This window comes from Myotis yumanensis, unplaced genomic scaffold, assembly GCF_028538775.1.
Source record: "Myotis yumanensis isolate MYYU_CA2020_CCGP unplaced genomic scaffold, mMyoYum1.0.hap1 SCAF_3, whole genome shotgun sequence".
Classification (NCBI taxonomy): domain Eukaryota; kingdom Metazoa; phylum Chordata; class Mammalia; order Chiroptera; family Vespertilionidae; genus Myotis; species Myotis yumanensis.
Window position 1 is genome coordinate 171,041,572 of NW_027223754.1, and position 20,765 is coordinate 171,062,336.

At 36.7% G+C, this 20,765-nt stretch overlaps 1 protein-coding gene across 6 annotated transcripts in view; it reads right to left on the reverse strand.

The window, feature by feature from the left end:
* PPHLN1 (periphilin 1) overlaps positions 1 to 20,765 on the reverse strand; it is a 101,483-nt gene that overhangs the window by 51,270 nt on the left and 29,448 nt on the right. For 4 of the 6 annotated variants that reach the window (XM_070410402.1, XM_070410406.1, XM_070410403.1 and 1 more), the window contains 3 exons: positions 13,646 to 13,857; positions 2,861 to 2,917; positions 344 to 423 (listed from right to left, as the gene is read on the reverse strand). In XM_070410402.1, the coding sequence (XP_070266503.1) occupies positions 344 to 423; positions 2,861 to 2,917; positions 13,646 to 13,857 (349 nt within the window). The remainder of the gene's footprint in view (positions 1 to 343; positions 424 to 2,860; positions 2,918 to 13,645; positions 13,858 to 20,765) is intronic. The other 2 variants (XM_070410405.1, XM_070410407.1) reach the window with 1 other exon arrangement.

A 20,765-nucleotide genomic window follows, 5' to 3' on the forward strand; every position in this document is an offset into this window, starting at 1 on the left:
TTATGGATGTTGAAACATCCTTGCATCTATGAAATAAATCCCACTTCATCATGATGTCCATCAAATATGTCCCAACTGAACATTCACTGCTACCTGGTTATGGTCAAGATGAGCAAGGGCAGCAGTAAATACTAATTTTAGCATAACCTGTGAAAAAAAAATCTATGATAAAACTGCTCATTCACTCTGGTAGCTACTTTCAAGCTGTGGTTACTTACAATTCAAGTTTTTAAATGCAAATTACCCCCATTATGACAATAAAGAATAAAAGCATCTGTACTAGACAGTCCATATCGTTTACTTTGTAATTCCTCTTCAAATTGATTTTATAAATATAACAAACCTTTGATGAAGGAACTGTTGAAGAACTTGAGGGTGAAGTGTCTCTTGATGTTTTCAAAGACTGAACAGGTCTCTCTTTATCTACATAAGAAAATGTACAATGAAATTTTTTAGCTCATCTGTTTTCAATTAATGTGATTTTGTATTTGAATAAACAAGAGGAGTATACACTTATTTTAGTACTTAAATCATCCACTACATTATTAAATTAAACCAGTTAATATTTAAACCTACTGATCCTTCTAAGAGGCTGAGCACCATCAAAATTTTTAATTAACCTAGAACGAGTGGACATCATATCTGGCCATCTGTATAGGCCACGCCAATGCCAGTTTGAAAACACAGAACCACTGAGAAGACCTCAAGAAAGGCAAAAATAAAAAATTTTAAATCATAAATGCTTCCTCCTCCAAGTTCTTAAAATCTAACTTTTAATAGATCACAAGAGAGTTATTGTGTAGATCCCACCAAAGAGAACTAGCTAATTAAGCAATAGCTCACAGAGAGAAGCATTTAAGAAATTTAGCAGGTATTCCTGAAATGTTTAGACAGCCTAAAAAATAAAATTAAAAACTAGAAAACTATAATTTAGAGGGCTAATCCAGCGCCAGATATAAATGAGTACCTAAATATGTGGTAAATGGTTAATAATAAATCAGAATGAGATAAAATCATTAACCTTTATCTTTAGTCAATTAAGACACCCATGTCAGTGCTCTACGTATACCATTAATTTTATAGAAACTTTAGCCAGAAAATAGATTTAAATAATATTAATTTAGCCGGTTTAACAACAACAAAATGAGTTTAGTTAAATATAATCTTAAAAATAACAATGAGTTGTTTCTGACAGAAAAACATTTTTCATTACATTGTCTATATGTGACAAATATAACATAAATCCCTTGCTCTTAACTTCTAGAAAAACTGGTGAAATTATGAAGAAGAGGAAAAAGTGACACCAAGTTTGCAGTGACACAGAAGCTGGTCAAAGCTGGACAGTGAATTAAGGCCAAGAAAGCAGTCAAGAGCAGAGGCAGAGACAAAACGACTTTGCAACTGAGGCAAAGCCAGCTTCAGTCAACAAAAGCCTCTTAGGCGCTTCCTGCTGTGGCCGAGATAGCTAAGCAAGGGCCTGGAGACACACAGGCTTCTGAGGCCCGTAGGACAGTAGTGAGTACCATCTCTTCCTAATGTCCTGCAGACCAGAAAGGCTTTCTCAGCCCTCTCACCCCCCGCCCCAACCTCACCTCTCTAGGGACATTTGGCAATGTGTGAAGATACTTTTTATTTCACAAGTGGGAGAGTTGCCTCTGATACATAGTAAACAGAGGGTAGGGATGTTGCTAAACATCCAGAAATGTACAGGACACAACAAATGTCATTCCTGCTCTAGGCACAGTATTCCAATTCTGAAGCTCCAACAGTCTTAAAAAAGACATAACCCTAGAATCTTGTAACTTGTGGTACCATTAAGAAGTTTTCACACTAAGCAAGTTTAAAAGTTCTTGTAGACCTTAAAAATCAAAAATAAAATACCAATCATCACTACATCTCCAAATAATTCAGAGCATGGCTTATTTAGTCATTCCCTACTGTATTTCCATTGCACATGGTAAATTACACATGATACTGCGACAGTGTCAGTCCTAGCCCCAACACCAAAAGAACCTAGAGGAACAAGTACTATAGCTTATTTATTTCTGAATACTCAGGACCTACCTAGCTTGAGTCCTTTAAGTAAAAGAGTAGGCACTCAAAAATTTGGTGAAAAGATCATTTGGTTTTTTACTCTGAGACTGCAACGAACTCCCCATCCTATTCAGATAATCAATTCCTTGAAAGGAAATGAGGAGCTGAACCAACAAGCACAGCACATTAAAGGCATAATTGTAGGTTCAATTCTGGCACAGAGCAGCTAGACACAGAAAAAACTTTCCCAAGCACTTGTTAATTTCTTACCTAGCATTTCCTTTACAAACGTCATCAGCACTATGGCTATGCCAAGTATGGTGCCCAAGTATAGTCTTACAATCTATCTTGATGGTAGCTGCAGAAGGGCTAATTTAAGCAGGTATCAACTAATGTCAGTGTGCAGCAGCAAAGGAACACTGAAGGGTAGGGCAGGTGGCCTGGCATATAGCCACATGTATTCATATATACCAAATGCATGAAAGGGACGGACAGGCAAGAAGCAAAAGATAAAGAAAAGAATGACATAGAAGGTAGCAGAAAGGGCACAGGAAAGGTAAAAAGAAATCCCGTGGACCTACTGTTGTACCTGTCAATGACTTGTCTAGTCTATAGATCTCAACCTTCTATGAGGTAACTATTGCAGACCAGGAATGGCTGGGCCAGACACCTCACCTCTGTATCCCCTATTATCTGAGTCTACTGTTCAACTCTGGTTCCAACAGTAGACTACTGGAGCAGTTACACACTTTCCCTTCTATAACCTCAATCAATTCAAGCCCCCACCCTTTCACAACCCCAAATAAAAATCTAGCTCAAAACTCACCTCTTGCTGGCTTTCCTTCATTCTGCCGTTTGTAGGAAGCAGCAGCACGCACGGGTTCTAAGGAAAGGTGGGCAGGGAGGAATTACTACCAGCAAGCACCTCTGTGCCCAGGAGGAACAAGAGAAGGACCCAGAAGTGGTAGTGATGAGAACAGGAACTCTAAGCACTTGCTGGTGACCCTAACCTCTTTCCTAACCCGCCTTCAAGTACGGCTGCCTGATCAGCCACCACTGCAAAGGAGTAACATAACAGGAAAAAACCTGCTTAAGATCATAAGTGGGTTGGGTCCAAGACCAACAACATGAAATATGAAGATGAGGCTAACCAAGGATAGCATGGGCAGAAAGAAATGAGGAAAGGATCATAGAATAAGATACCAAAAATTGAAGATGAGATCATATTTTACTCTTAGTTTTAAGAGCCTACTCTAATCTCCTCCATAAAATCAACATTCAAAGGATTGATTAAAGAATGACACCAAAATATCAAAAATGAATTATCATTAACAATAAAAAAAGAACACAGGAATGATTTCATAGTAGTTATTTTGAAATGCTCTCAACAGGAAGCCTATTACTAGATCGTGCTATTTCTTTTTATACAAACTTTCTCATAGATGAATTTTCTTTTTTTTTTTTGTTTTATCCTAACCCGAGAATATTTTTCCATTGATTTTTAGAGAGAGTGGCAGAGAGAGGGAAAAACAGAGAAATATGAATGTGAGTCCTGCATGCACCCCCACCAGGGCCTGGACCGGGGAGGAGCCTGCAACTGAGGTACGTGCCCTTGACCTGAATAGAAACTAGGACCCTTCAGTCCGCAGGCCAACCAACGCTCTATCCACTGAGCCAAATCGGCTAGGGTGATGAATTTTCTTTATACCTAAATCCACAGCTACTGTCTTTGTTGAATTCCTAATTATCTCATACTTAGAAGCATGTAAATATTTTATTAGCTTACTGCAAATACTTGATGCAGATGGAATCAGCTTTCTAAATAGCCTAAATATACTAGCAGAGATTCCCAAATATCTTTGCAATAACATATAAATTCCTTCTTCTATTATAGATCCCAAATTGCCAATTTTACCTTTTTTTCTAAGAAAACAACACACCTCTTCTGAACCATTTTGGCACTGTCAGCACCTTGTATTAAACAAATGGTGCCCTCCTACTTTTGGAAGAATGTTGCTGAAGATGTAGTGTCCCCCTTATTGTTCACTGATCTATCATCAGGAAATGTTTGTTCCTCCTGAGCAGCTGATATGTTTTTACCCAAGGTACACTGCGAACACTATTACTGCTCATTTCCTCTTTGTTTTAGGCAAATCCTTAGTTCACCTATAGCAACTACTGAGAGCCTTATTATAGGCATTTATTTAATATATTACTAACTTTATTCTTATTTTATTTTCATTTAATTTTCCTTTTCCATAAAAGCCTTCACCCGTTTTCTTAGCCCTATTTTATTAAGTGTTTATTTTGTTAACCTGTCTCAAATTCTTTGTAGATCAAGAAATTAGGACAGGGATGTTTTACAGGAGTGTCTGGAGTCTGAGGCTGGCTCGTGTTAGCTGGTGAGAGTGGAATGTCTGCATCTCTTCCAAACTGCAAGTTTAATGACTCCACATGGGTAGCCTGAAATCAGCCACAGTGGTAGTATTTACTCCATGGATATCGGCAAATATCACAAATCAGGTAGTTTTCCCCTCCATAGAGTCAGTTTACTAATACATGCTATGTTTATTGATTTCAATTCCAAATTTCAGAGACACTACAGGAATTACCACATTTAACTACAGAGTTCTAGCCATGCTGCCCTAAACAAGCTTGGACTATTTAATAAATTTTAACAGACTAGTAAAACCACCCAGTTGAACCTGGCTCAAATTGCAGAATCATTAAAAAAAAAAAAAAAAAAAAAATCAAGTGGTTGTTTTAATTTTTTAAATTTTAGAGTATATTTTAGTACAAAAGATAGTAGAAACAACCCCACTGTGCTTAACTCCTCATCCCAGAGTTTCCAAGGATATGTTTATATTAAAACCAAGGGTCTTGTCCTGACAGGTGTCATCCTGTGCACCGAAAGATTGCAGGTTCAATTCCCTGGGTTGCAACCTCAATCACAAATAGGGGGTGTGCATGAGGCTGCCAATATATGAGTCACTATCACACTGATGTTTCTCTTTCTCTCCTTCTCCCTTCCATTGTCTGTAAAGATCAACTAAAAACAACAACAACAAAAAACAACCAAGGGTCTTTCTTCTTGTCCTCTACTACAGCATATTAATAAATATAATAAAATAAAACAAGCATATAATAAAAACTAAACAAGTTTGGTTTTTTTTAATATTTTGCCATTTGGTTTTCCTGCCTTTGTACTTTTGTGTTTATACTTCCTATCTACACCTTTCTCTTTCTTCATTATTGGTTATTGTTCCTCCAAGTGAGTGTTCCTAACCCCAGTTCTTTTTGCTCTGCTATACTTATGTGGCTCCAACCAACACTATAAATACCCATATTTTTCAAATCTGCTTCTTAAATTCACACGTCTTTATTTCTGACAGGATGCTACTCCTTACCTATTATCTATTATCTCAAATTCATCTCACACAGGATCTTACAAAAAGGTTCAACACATTTTTGCCTTTGCTGTGACTTGCTAAAGAAAATAAGTTCCAAATTAGGATAAAGGAAAGAAACCAGGAAAGAAAAATTCTGAATAAGGCAGTAAGGAAATTAAAATCCAAGTCAATATTTTGGTGAGTGAAAGAATAAATGGGAAGGAAGAAAATGAAGAGGAATTTCAAATACTGGTTCCATAGACCAGGTATAAAGTTATTCCCATGCAGATGAAATCAAAGCTAGAGAAGCAGATTATTCTTCTAACAAACATTTAAAAGTTCTATACGAATTTAACATTTGGTGACTCTCTGAAATAATAGCCGATTTAAATATTAATAAAACAATATTTGATGACTCTTTAAATATAATAGCTGTAAATTTGATACGATCTTTCAGAAATATGCTTTCTTTCTGATGTGTTGTCCTGATGAAAGCCATGACAAACCTAACCAGACTCATCCAATCCTAATTAAGTGTTGTTATTGATAATCCATGAAAGAACAAAGGACACTACTAGAAAAAAAATCATCATTAAAGATAATAAAATTATGGATTCTGTCTTGCATATTATTAAATTCTTGGTACACTGCCTGACATATAGGAACAAAACACACTTTTGAATGAAAGTCTTTTCAATAAAACTCAGACATGGACAACAGTGTGTTGACTGCTAGGGAGAGAAGGGTGGGGGTAGTTTAAGGAGGGTATCGGGGGCATAAACGGTGATGAAAGGAGACTTGACTTGGGGTGATGAACACACAATCCAGTGTACAAATGATGTTGTGGAATTGTGTACCTGAAACCTGTATAATTTTGTTAACCAGTGTTATCCCAATAAATTCAATAAAAAATAGAGAAAAAAGTCTTTTCAAGAAACAAAAAAAAGTCGTAGCACAGGTCATTCATCTTCCCCTTGAAGCTTTGAAAGAGAAATTAAGATATGAACAAATGAAGATGTGGTGCTGACACAGAAGATAAGGAAATAACTTGTTTTCTCCATCACGAATGATGACATACAAATTTGGGGCTTTTGGTTAGGAAGAGCAGGATTTCCTAGAGATCTACTGATTTATTCAAAAGGATACAAAACAGAAAATAGAGGGGACAGAAGAAAATGCTCTGTGGTAAAGACTCAAAAAAAAAGAGAGAGAGAAACCCCACAAAAACAACAACTTGAGGGGTAGATAAAGCTTTGCATTACTTCTGTTTCCCTAAAGTAATCATCTTTAGAAGGTTAAAAATGCAGCAAGTTGAAGTAAAGGCATATTAACTATGAATACTTTGGAAGTGCACTTCTAAATAGAACTCTTCTTTAATAATCAGCTAAAACCACTTGAGCTCACTTTTTAAAACATCAATCAAACATATCATTAGTACATTACAAATATCTGCTATTGACAGAGCACACTAAGTCCTAAAACAGAGATACTATAAATGCCTACACATATGGAAACGGCATTAACTAATTACTTTTTAGAACCATGGTCATTCAGTTGCTTGAAAAACCACAGTTATACTCCTAGGATTTCCCCAGGAAACTCACAGACAAAGCTCTCTTGTGAGTAAGCAACAGAGTTTCTAACAAAAAGAATATATAGTATCTAATTCCACTGCACAATAGCACGGACCAGTTAACACTCCGGTGTGGGGTGAATTTCCCGCCAAAATATAAGATGGCGCGGGCAATTATTTAGGTTTCCCGCGCAAAATCAGGGATTTTTATGATACCTATTACCCCAATGGGTATGAAACGGTTCGCATACGCAGGTAGGTATCTTTGTGAACGGCAAACAAACAAATATTTGGTAATACGCAGTTACAATCGGCCCGAGTTTACACGTTTCCCGCACTCCACCGCAAATCTATATGAACCGAGTTAAGACGGCTCCCGCGGAGTACGCGCAATTCACGCGAGCCGACTTAACTCGTTTCCCCCACTCCAAGTGTTAACAGTCCAAGATCTTCCAGGAGACTAAATTACATTTCAGGCACTCCACATGAGATAGCTCATAAGCCTTCACCACTTGCATCTTTCCACCAACTTCTACCCACCCTTCAGATTTTACCTAAAATGTCTATTCCTATGTAATGACTTGTTTGTCTCCATCACTAGATCATAAACTCAGAGGGCAAAGACTGGATCTTTCTTGCTTGGCTAACCATTTATTTGAAATATATTTTTGCTAAATGAAAGACTGTATGAATATTGATCATAAATACAGTGACTTTCAAACCAAGAAACACTACATTCAGCTGTTAAGAGAATGAACTTAACCTTCCTTCCTACTGCCTAATATACAAGATCTTAGGATAAAGCCTTATTTCTATATCCCCATTACCATCTAAACCTGCACAGAAAAGCCTTCCTTATAAAGGCAGACTTAAGCTTCTAAATTTTATTGGAATTTCAGCTATAATCCAAAAATTAATGTGGACTTCCAAATTTATTCATAGCCAACCAGGTCTTTAGACATGTATCTTTTCCAATTACATTGGTGTTCAATAACAAAGTCTATCTTCCAAATATTCTCTTCTCAATATAGTATTTTTTTCATTTTATTTTTTATTAAATTTATTGGGGTAACATTGTTCAACAAGACCATATAGGTTTCGAGTGTAGATTTCTATGATACACGATCAGTATACTGCATTGTGTGCCCCCCACCCAAAGTCAAATTAAAACAGTATTTTTTCATTCTTATACATTTTCAGTTATCTTAGATATGCTTTCAAAATGGATTAAGCATAGATTAATAACAGTCTTTCTTTAAAATATCTTCTATTTGTAATAATGGTTGCTGATGTCAAGAAATAAGGGAAGCCTGGCCGGTATGGCTCAGTGGTTGAGTGTCAGCCTATGAACCAGGAGGTCAAAGTTCAATTCCCAGGCAGGGCACATGCCTGGGTTTCCAGCTTGATCTCCAGTAGGGGGCATGTAGGAGGCAGCCGATTAATGATTCTTTCTCATCATTGATGTTTCTATCTCTCTCTCCCTCTCCCTTCCTCTCTGAAATCAATAAAAATATATTTAGAAATAAAAACAAGGGGAGTCCCGGCTGGATGGCTCAGTTGATTAGAGCGTCATCCCATACAACAAAAGGTTGTGGGTTCGATTCCTGGTTGGGGCATGCAAGGAAGGCAACAAATCAATGTTTCTCTCTCACATTGATGTTTTTCTCTCGCTCTCTAAAGGAATCCATAAGCATATCATGGGTGAGGATTAAAAAAGAAAGTAAGGGGAGGGTGGGCCCAAAGTCAGAATTAAAGAAAAACAGACATATGTTCAACCAAAGAACTTGTATGCATATATGCATAACCCATGGACACAGACAATAGTGTGGTAAAGGCCAGGGGCAGGGGCGGGTTAAGGGGTCAATGGGGAGAAAGGGGGACATATGTAATACTTTCAGCAATAAAGATTTAAAAAGAAAGAAACACAAACAGACACAGATCAACAAAAACAATAAACTTCCAAATCTTCCAGAATAATGATATTTTAAAAATTCAACCAAAATGTCACACTGCCTAATTCATATATGAGCATCACTGGTAAAGTTGACATTATACTCTATAGCAAATGTTTAGAATTAATTAACAAAGAGGCAGTTTATAATCACTGATATAATCATCCCAGGAGCCACAAAGCCCCTAATGTTTAAAAAAAAAAAAAAAAAAAAAAAAAAGGCAAAGCAATTTTTATGCCATTATTTTGACAGAGGAAATGCTTTGTAACTTCAATTTTGACAAAGTACCAAGTCTTCCATTAAATCCACAAGTGGAAGAAAGACAAGATTGGGGATCACAACTGGTTGAATAACAGCAAATGATGCAGATAAATGGCTGAAATCCACAGAGAGAGGTCTCTAAAGTTTCTATATTAGGTCATACGCTACTCAACAAAATTATTATTGGTTAATATAAAGCACATAATGCATACTTCATTTGCAGATAAAACAAAGTTATTTATCTGCTGCTAATATATAAGATCACTAAATGAGATTTTTAAGCCTCTATGGAAGAGAATCATAAGCCAAAGTTAATTAGATGAAATTTAGCATAACTAGATTTTTTTAATGCATTAACTACACATAAACAATTGCACCGGAAAAAGTACAGCTGAAGAGCATTTTGTTTAAGAATAAAATATAGAAAAACAGTTTAGGTTTCAATTGTCTGCAGTCTCAGTAAGGGTCAGTAATGCAATGTGGTTGACAAAATAAAAGTTCACTTCTGGCATCACAACTTGAAAGGAACAGAAAAAAATTTAGCAAAGCAAAAGGTCCAAAAATCTGCCAAATAAAAGGAACAGCTGAAAGAGCTAAATATATTTATACCTGAAAAACAAAAATTGAGAAGATTATGATGGGACTCTTCAAATACATAAATGGTTATAATATTAAAAAATATATTATCTTTATGGGTTTAAGGTAAATAGCATTATGTACATGTTACAGGAAAATGTTTTAATTGTTTTATTAAAGTGAGCTATACAAAGATGGAAAGGCTAGATTGTGATACATTAAACATCACAGGAAGTACTTTAATAAAGAATGGATATTAGTGATCTCTGGTGCATTACTAATGCCACAATCCTAAACAAAAGATAAATAATAGTTGAACTAGGAAAACAATAGGATTCATTTGAAAAGGGGGAGTCAAATAGGAAAGTAAATATCCAAGAGAGCTGACAAATGGGGAGATGTTTGGTTAATTAGAATAAAAATAAACTTCAAGTAAAAATATTCAAGCCCCACCGGTGTGGCTCAGTGGTTGAGCGTCAATCTAGGAACCAAGAGGTCATGGTTCGATTCCGGTGGTCAGGGCACATGTCCAGGTTGCAGGCTCGATCCCCAGTGGGGGGAGCTGCGGGAGCATGATGTTTCTCTCTCATTGATGTTTCTATCTCTCCATCCCTCTCCCTTCTCCTCTCTCGCTCTAAAAAGTTAATAAAAACATATTTTAAAAAAATATTCAAGGTATACGTGACAAAACAATTTTAACTAGAACAGTCTCATAAGCAAAGGAAAAGGAAATGAGGTTAACTAGGACAACCCACACTGGTGGCATGTAAATATGGATAACAAAAAAGAACGAAAAATAATATGGTAGTCACAGCTTTGACCACGTTAGTCCAATTAAGTTATAGGCAGAAGTCTTATACATGAAGCACATGATAAAAACACTGATTTAGGAGAATAATCAGTCTAAAGCAGAACAAAGTTCCATAGGCTTAACCCAAAAAGCCAAGTAAGAGAAATATAATCAAATGCATGTGTGTATGTGTGTGTTCGTGTGCACATGTATAACTAGTTGAAATGAAAAAGGAGTGAAAATCATTCTGTGGCTTATAATTAAGCACATAACAGACATTAAATGCACAGAAGAATTATGAATAATTAGTCCTTAAATGGTTACCATGTGCCAGGTAGGTACTAGAATTATAGCAGGCGGTCTACTTCACAAGTTATATAAATTTCTAACCACAGTGCTGTACACCTGAAAATAATATAATGTTGAATGTCAACTGTAATTGAAAAACAATTTTTGATTAAAAAAAATGGTTACCATGGCCAAACTAATAGTAATTACTAAAATAAGTAAAATTACTCTAAAAGTATGAATAAAAAGTAAAAGTTAGAGAATTAGCAAAATGGTAAAATTAACAAAATTATTTTTACTTGTTATTTATACAAACATTTTATATCTATGGCAAGCCCTAGCTGGTTTAGCTCAGTGGATAGAGCAGCAGCCTGTGGACTGAAGGGTCCCAGGTTTGATTTCAGTCAAGGGCACATGCCCGGGTTGCGGGCTCGATCCCCAGTAGGGAGTGTGCAGGATGCAGCTGATTAAGGATTTTCATCATTGATGTTTCTCTCTCTCTCTCTCTCTCTCTCTCTCTCCCTTCCTTTCTGAAATCAATAAAAATATATGAAAAAAAATCGAATTTAAGGTAATTTAAAAATAAAAATAAAATCTATGGCAAAATTTTTTTACATTAGAAAACTAAACTAATCCAATACTGCTAATTAGCCCAGTTTAAATGACTGATCATTGAAGGACCCTGTTTATCAGTCCTTTTTTTTTGAAGAAAAGCAAAGTAAGGTGCTATCAATATTTGTTACAATTAGATTTAAAGCAAAAGTTGGTATCATAAATATGTAAAATAATAATTACTTTTCCCATTTACTGATCAAAACAAGACTTTTTGCAAGATGATCTTATGCAACTATTCTGAAAACCATTTACATGAAAGGAGTATAGAAAAACATTTAATAGTTCAGCCCAGCCATGGCCAGCATGCTCATTGGTTAGAGCATCGGACCCCACATGGAAGGGTTGTGGGTTTGATTCCAAGTCAAGGGCATGTACCTGGGTTGCAGGTTTGATACCCAGCCCCAGTCGGGGCACGTGCAGGAGGCAGCCAATTGATGTGTCTCTCTCACATCGCTGTTTCTTTCTCTTTCTCTCTCTCCCTTAAACTCTCTCTAAAAATCAATGGGAAAAACATCCTTGGGTGAGGATTAACACACAAAAAAAGATCAGCCCAAATAGTTAAGGAATCAACCAAAGTACTTTGTAAAGAGAGTTACCCCAGAACAAACTTTTTTTCTTGATTACAGTTTACTTTTAAAGCTAAATGACTTAACAAAATAAACATAATGGTATTAACAAAGTCATATGCTCTATTTCACTTAATCCATCGCATACTTTAGTCTCCCACCATTCTTTGTTAGCCTCTCATCACGCCAGATATTAAAGGCATTAGATCTTGAAGGATAAGAGAAGTATATTGGAAACCCTATGACAAGAGCATGATGGTGGCTCCTCCACATTTCATCTCAAGATATTAGAGCTCTGGCCACTAACCAGGCCAAGAGCAGATAGAGATGCCTCCCTAGAGATCTGCTTTAGAGGTGAAATAAAAAAGATAAGGCTAATTCACCAATAACTATCATAAATAACAGCTTTCTTATAAGCTGTCAAGTAAGAATTTCAAGCCTCCATTTTACTCATGTTTTGTCTGAAAGGCTTCATAATCAGTTTCCCAAGATACTTTCCTCCACTTAATCAAATCATTAATAGATTTGGATTTAAGTCATACACACACAAAAAAACTATGTTCCTAGAAGGTATCTGGCTAATTTTGGATATTTCTGGCTGTACATATGAGCACACATTACAACTTTGAGATAGTTTTTCTCCTTGAGGGAAAGAAGGGTGGTGGGAGAGAGGAAGGAAATATCAGACTGTTAACACTGAACTCCAGAATAAAGCTTTCAGTTACCTGGAACTATTCTAAAAACATTTTAAGCACTCAGACATATGTAAGTGCATGACCATTCATACACATGCAGTAAAAAAAATTTTTTTTGGAAGCCCCACTCTATCTAGTTCTGAAAATAGTAAACAATTGATAAATGTTTCTTAAATACAGGAATCCAGCAACAGCTCCAATGGAGACATTCTGATAGCCTGAAGTGAACTTCCATCAATCTTAACACCCAGGAGGCACAGACTGTTAAACTAAAAATATTATTATTTGAAAAAAAACAGATAATAGAAAAGGAGTTAAATAGGAAAAATATCCTAGACTTTTCTGATTTTTCAACTTATAATTCCTTATACCTAGTAGATACTTCTACACTTACAGAAATCTGAAATGAAAGATAAGCCCAAATGTCATGTTCTCCCATCCCCAGAGCGAGAATCTCTCCTATCTTGACCTGCCCATGTTACGTTAGCTCATTTATGGCATATCGATTCAGTTATGTTTTACATATGCTATATTTACAAATTGATAAAGTTGTTATCAGTTGGGGGAAAATACATATACATATTCTAGTTCCTTGGTGACAGAGACATCTTTCTATCTAACACAGTGCCTTGAATATAGAAGGCAAGAGTAAATTTTTTGTGAATGAGCAGGTAGTAGAGTCTAGAAATATAATACAGGAAGATTGCATTTATTTATTCCCACACACACTGAGCAACTCAGTCAGGATGACATTATTGCACAGGATGCCATTCTTGTCCATATAAGTTTGAAATTTTAAAAAAGAAAATGTTAAAAAATATACCTTTTACAGCACCTAAAAGGCAATCTGTCTTAGTACTTTCTCATCAGTGTAAAAGAAAAAGGAAAAGTTTTTAAAATACATACTTCTATGTTGAGACTGATGGAAAGAGTAAGTTTTGCTTCTTTCTGGAGAGTAGCTTCTACTACTGACACTGGAGCCAGATCTGCTGTGTGGAGAATCCTTTCTGCCAACAGGTGATTCTCTTAAAAACGGATTTTCTCTTTTATGAGGAGACCGGTCTCTCACATAATGGGAAGCGTGGAAACTTTTTCTTCTAAAGCCATCTCTCATGTCCCTTTGAAAAGAAAAGAGGTTAATTATATCCTTTACCCCACATATCCACAAATGGCAAAAGCTCTGAATACCAGCTACTCTTCAAGTTGTAATCTTGGTTCCTTTTTATACCACCACCTAACTTCTGAAGTCAGCCCACAAAATGAAACTTTATCAGTGAAATATGTTTTAGAATGCATCGTTTTTTCACAGTTTGGGGTAGAACCAGTTGGTAAGTGTAAAAGTTACTTTATTCTAAGCAAGCACAGTAATTTTAAAATGTGAAACCAACAGTTATATAGCTTCTACTTCTTTTTGCCATTAGCAATATACTACCCAGCTGTCATATTCTCAGACACCTAAAGGATGCCAAAGACTTCCCAAGTGAGGTACTCTATGGCCTATTATCGCCTTTTATGTACACTATATACTGATTTTCAAATGTTGAGATTTTGCCCCCACATGACAATTTGGCTATGCCTACAGACATGTCTGTTATCACAATTAGAGAAGAAGGGGTACCACTGGTGGGTAGAGGGCAAGGATAATGCTAAACCCTACAATGCCCAGGACAGCTCTCATATGCACAACAATAAATTATCTGACCAAAAATGTTAATAATGACAAGGCTGAGAAACCCTGATATATGCTTATTAAATCACTGTTTTCTGAATTCGTATTCTTATCTCTAAAAACCAACTTTTATAATCACTTTTATTTTTACAAATTAAACTTCTTTATTAAGCAATATCCTTAATTCAAAGTAGGAAGCAAGCCTAACTAGCAAAATTTTATAAAATCAAAACTATCTTTAAAACACAAAGCAGCTTAGCCAGCATGGCTCAGTGGTTGAGCATCAATCCATAAACTAGGAGGTTACGGTTCAATTCCAGGTCAGGGCACATGCCTAGGTTGCGGGCTCCATCCCCAATGTGGGGCATGCAAGAGGCAGCCGATCAATGATTCTCTCTCATCATTGATGTTTCTACCTCTTTCTTCCTCTCTGAAATCAATTAAAAATAATAAAAAAAAACCATAAAGCAAATCAAAATTATTAAACTATCAAGACTTGAGCTTCTATTTAAAAGAACATGTGGAATCAGACCGGTTTTAATTGAAGATTTAGCAAATGTACCTTCATATTAAAATTAAAAAACTTTAGCCCTAGCTGGTTTGGCTCAGTGCATAGAGCGGCAGCCTGCAGACTGAAGGGTCCCAGGTTCAATTCTGGTGAAGGGTACATGCCCAGGTTGTGGGCTCGATCCCCAGTGGGGGGCGTGCAGGAGGCAGCCGATCACTGATTCTCATCATTGATGTTTCTGTCTCTCTCTCTTCCACTCCCTTCCTCTCTGAAATCAATAAAAATATATTTCTAAAAAAATTAAAGAACTTTAAATTTCAGAAGAATGCTAAAAGACAAAGCAATGGCATAAAATTTCCAATGATAAAAATAATTTCAGCATATTGACTGGCACTCCCCAATATGTAAGTAGGTTGTTATTATCTGATTAGTATCCAAAATATATTGCCTTTATAGTTACACTTAAGTTTCTCTAAACAAACAAACAAAAAAAAACACAGAAAACAGTAAAAACTCATGATTAATGAACTTGAACAAAATACTAAAATAAAGAAATTCTAATATATTCAACTTTAATCACTAAAACTACAGAAGTCACATCAACATCAGTGAAAGCCAGAGTGGCTGTACAGGTATTACACAGGTTTTAGGAACTGTACCAGGTGCTAGGGACCTCATGGTGAACCAAATGCATGCAATCTCTCCCACCACAGGACTCCCGGGTTAGTCAGAAAGGCTAATATTTAAAAAAATAAAATAAAACATGGAAACACAATCAAGAGTGCATGCAGGGAAACTAACTGGTAACCTACTCAGTCCAGGCTAGAGACAGTAACAGCTTAGATACAGCAGAGCAAAAAAGGAGTCACAAATTTAACATGTACAAGAACACACCTTGGTGGATTCAATGGCACATGGTAAATGTAGTAAGGGTGTCAGGAAATATTAAGCTGATTCCCAGAATTCTGGCACTGATGGATTATTGAAATGAGAAAAGAAAACTATGAGAAGTAGGGATGGCATCTTAGATTCGAACATGTTAAATTTGAAACCTCATGTAAACTTCTTGGTAGGCAACTAGAGGTACTGATGCAAAGACCCGAAGAGATTTTGGTTATAACAATAAATTTGTCAGTAGATAGGCAGTATTTAAGCCTTGAATATGGATGAAAACAAAGGATAAAAGAGTAGAGGCCCAGAATTTGGGGGTAGAAAATTACCACACTGAGAGAGAAATGGGCAGTCTGAAAATGAAAGATGGTCACAGAAACATGAAGGAAAGTGCTATGTTATCAAGAGAGCCAAGGGAAGAGTGCTCCAAGGGGAGAATAAAGGTCTCATACACTGAAATAAAATGAGCTCTTACTGTTAACTTACTTTGGGGATGGAGAAGAGGAGGCCAATATTGAGAGAAAAGATTGCCTACTTTCTCTGGGGAGAAAGAAAAGAAACACTGAGCTACAGTTTCCTGGTCCTGACGCCAGATGGCAGTAAAATCACAACAGAATAAACAGTTCAGAACTAGCCAGTGACCCGCATGGCTGGATACACTTGGGGAAAATACATGTCAGATTTTAACATCTCAGAGCAAAGTAATGTCTCCTCCCCTTCACATCAACCTTTCCTATTGCCGATAGCATTAAGCAAAAACATCACAATTGGACCCATCTGGTTTGGCCCAGTGGACAGAGCGTTGGCCCGAGGACTGAAGGGTCCCGGGTTCAATTTCGGTAAAGTACCTCGGTTGTAGGCTCAGGGAGCATGCTGGAAGCAACCAACATTGATGTTTCTCTCTCTCTCTCTTCCTCTCTCTCTCTCTCTCTCTCTCTGTCTCTCCCCATCCCTTCTACTCGCTATAAAAATCAATGGAAAAATATCCTTGGGTGAGGATTAAAAGAAAACAACAACAAAAAACACACAAAAAAAACCCCATCACAATTGGTATCCTCTACTGTAAGTATCCTCTTTGATAAAGTGATAATATTAGCCATCATTTATTCATGTGTGTGTATGAAAAGAACTATGAAGAACTACCCTGACTCTGAAGAAGCTTAGTATTAGATTGGGAGAATGGGACATAAATGTTCCAGAGGGCTTGTACTAGTAATTCAGAAGAGAAATGTATATAAGATGGAAAACTAACCTGTAAGTTTTTAAAGATGAAATTTAGATCAACATTGTTTCGAACCTCAAATATACTAACCACATTTGAAAACTAAAGTATCATAGGTGAAATTTTAGTATTTTTTACTTAACCCAATTTATTAAAAATATTATCAACATGTAATCAATATTAAAATTTTGGTGAGATATTTAATATTCTTTTTCTCTTACTTTTTTTAATCCTTACCCAAGGATATATTTTACTGATTTGAGAGAGAGAGGGAGAAGGAGAGAGAAAGGAAGAGAAACATTGATGTAAGAGAAACAGCGATAGGATACCTCTCATATGTGCCCCGACCTGGGACTAAACCCCCACGTGCCCTCACAGAGAATCCAGAATCGAATTCGTGACCTTTCGTGTATGGGACAATGCTCCAACCAACTGAGCCACACTGTCCAGGCTATATTCTCTTTTTCATTGTAAATCTTGAAAATCTGTGTATTTTATATTTACAGAACATCTGTGTGAACTGCCATATTTCAAGTGCTCAATAGGCACATTCAGCTAGTGGTCCCCATTTTGAACAGCACAAATTTAGGTGGTAGAAAAGTATTCCAAGCTTCAAGAAAAAGCAGAGCGGAATTAAAGGGTATTATGCAAACAAGAACAGAGTAGTCAGAACAGTGAAAAAAATTTAAAAGCAGTGACTAAAAAGCATAGGAAGGAAATTATTAAAAGGGAAAAGAAAGTAATATCAAATACTGCAGAAGCTGGAAGAGATCTCTGCATTTAAAACCTAGGAGTCATGTGACCAGTGAGTGGGCTGTCCAGTGAAGCTTTGGAAACAAAAGCACATTAGAAAAAATTAAGGTATTTTTTTAAGCCATTACTTTTTTGTCAATAAAATTTGACAGAGGGAAGAAGGGAGAGAATTGGGACAGTATTTTGAGGAAAGGGGCTTATTTGATCACATCTGGAAATTGAGGAAAAGGGTTAATTTCCTGTAGAAGGAGAAACTCTTAATTTAAGACTCTAGAATGTTACTGATAAGGAAGAAGCCAAAAATCAACAGGAGAAAATAAGACAAAGAAACTAAGTAGAAGAGAATGGCACTGAAGGAAAGAAGAGAAGAAAATAAAAGGGATAAAGAGAAAAATTCTTGTTTCTAAGAGAAAATATGAGAAATCTCATCTCAGAAGGACTTTATCTCAGTAAAGTAATTCTAGAAGTCATTAATAGGAAGTAAACAAAGTAAGAATGTGAAAGAAGCTTGAGGCAGAGTGGAAAGTTTTGATCTTTACCCTTTGAGGGAAAGTGTTCCTCAAAATACAGTCCCCAGGCTTGCATCAGCATTACCTGGGAAGGTGATAGAAATGCCCATTAACGGGCATCAAATCACACCTACTGAGTCAGAATTTCTGTGAGACCAGGATTCTGGGCTTTAACAAGACCCTTCAGGTGATTCTCATGCACACAAAACTGAGAAGGTTCTCCAAATAGAGAATCTCACTAACATGTAAGCACTGTATATGAGGATGATATCTATAAGTCAAAAGCAGAAACTCAGAGCCCATGAAAGAGGCAGAACAATTCCTAGGGATGATTCTAGGATTTGACCATGCTAAAGATAAGAGCTGAAAAACGTAAGACCAATCCCGACCTAGTGTTAAAGGTTATCATCAAATCAGGATAGAGAGGAATGGAGGGAAAGACTGTGAGCCAGAAATTATAATCATCAAGGAAGAAGGAATGGGATCCTGGAAATTCATCAGCAAGTACAAGGAGGAGGACAGGGTAGTATAAATGGGGATATGTGGCAATCAATGTCTGAAGATATGAGATTTTTTACTGTACAACTGGTGGGGTACAAAAGTGCAGCCAAGAAATACAAAAGTGGTAACGATAGGAGTACAATTCAAACTGAACATAAACAGAATTACAGAAAAAATAGTTAACTATGAGAATGTTGACAATGTTTACCTTCAAGATACTGTACCCTGAGGCAACTATTGAAGGCAAACTTATTGACATAAAAGACGAAAGTGAGCCCCAGCCAGTTTGGCTCAGTGGATAAAGCGTTGGCCTGTGGACTGAAGGGTCCTGGGTTCAATTCCCGGTCAGGGCACATGCCCAGTAGGGGGCATGCAGGAAGCAGCCGATCAATGATTCTCTAGCATCACTGACGTTTCTATCTCTCTCTCCCTCTCCCTTCCTCTCTGAAGTCAGTCAATCAATCAATAAGTAAAAGATTGTTAGTAATTACTACATTTAAATTAAATAAATAAAATATTTATATTTCATAAAGTTCAAGCCAAAGATACCATTACCTCAGGGCTCACCTCAATTTCTGCTACTTCAACAAAACACCACTATTACATTCAAGAAATACTTCTAGCCTGGCCAGTGTGGCTCAGTGGTTGAGCATCGACCTATGTATGAATCAGGAGATCACGGCTCAATTACTGGTCAGGGCACACATCCAAGTTGTGGACTGGATCCACCATAGGGGCATGCAGAAGGCAGTCAATCAATGATTCTCTCTTATCATTGATGTTTCTCTCTCCCTCTCCCTCTCCCTTTCTCTCTGAAATCAATAAAAATGTATTTTAAAAACAAGAAAAAAAGAAATACTTCTACATCCAAAAATTAAGAACTAAGTTGACTGCTAAAAAAAAAAAAATGTAGAAAAACCAAATTTTTTTTTAGCAAACTGCTCAGAGTCATCAGAGCTAAGAATTCAGTAAAGAACTATGGAATCAATAAGAAAAGTAGAAAGCCCAGAGAGCTGGGCTTATCTTTTAAGGGGCTGCTTTTCCCTATATGTATCTGCCAATTTCAGAAGCAGCAGCTGAGAGGATGAAAAGTTGAGAAATAATTTTGATAGCTTCAAAGGATTATAATATAAAAATAGAGTCCAGACCTTACCAGGGAAGGAGGGTTGAAACCCCAAAGGGCCACAAAAGTGCAGGGTAAACTGGAAATAGACTAGCCTGGCTTCATGACCTAAATTCCTTAAGGTAACCTTGGATTGCTAGTGACTCTAACCCTCCGTTTGAAATGCTCAGACGTTTCTGTTTTCCTGATCATTAAGATTCCTTAAATTTATTTCAGATGTAAAATCCCATTTTAACAAAAAACAACTAAAATCACAGAAGTAAAATAAATTTAAGCTAGACAGTCTTAAATATAGAACTGTTTCCAGAAAAACTGTACAAACTAAAACAAAGCCACATAAACAACTGTCACTGAGTATTTAAAATGCAAAAAATGAAACCTCTATAGATTATTAGTTCCCCCAAAAAATTAAAAGGGAAATTACCAATTAATTGATACAAATATCACAACTTTATGCATACTATTTTTATTTTTAAAATGTGTTAGTCCCGCCCTAGCTGGTTTTGCTCAGTGGATAGAGCATCAGCCTCTGGACTGAAGGGTCCCGGGTTCGATTCTGGCCAACGGCATATGCCCAGATTGCGGGCTCGATCCCCAAAATGGGGCGTGCAAGAGGCAGCCAATCAATGATTCTCTCTCATCATTGATGTTTCTCTCTCTCTCCCTTCCTCTCTGATATCAATAAAAATATATATGTATGTTTTAAAATGTGTTAGTCCCTCCTTGGCCAGTGTGGTAGAGTTGGTTAGAGCGTCATCCTGCGTACTGAAGGATCGTGGGTTCAATTCCCAGTCAGGGGACATACCCAGGTTGTGGGTTCAGTCCCCAACTGGGGTGTATATGGGAGACA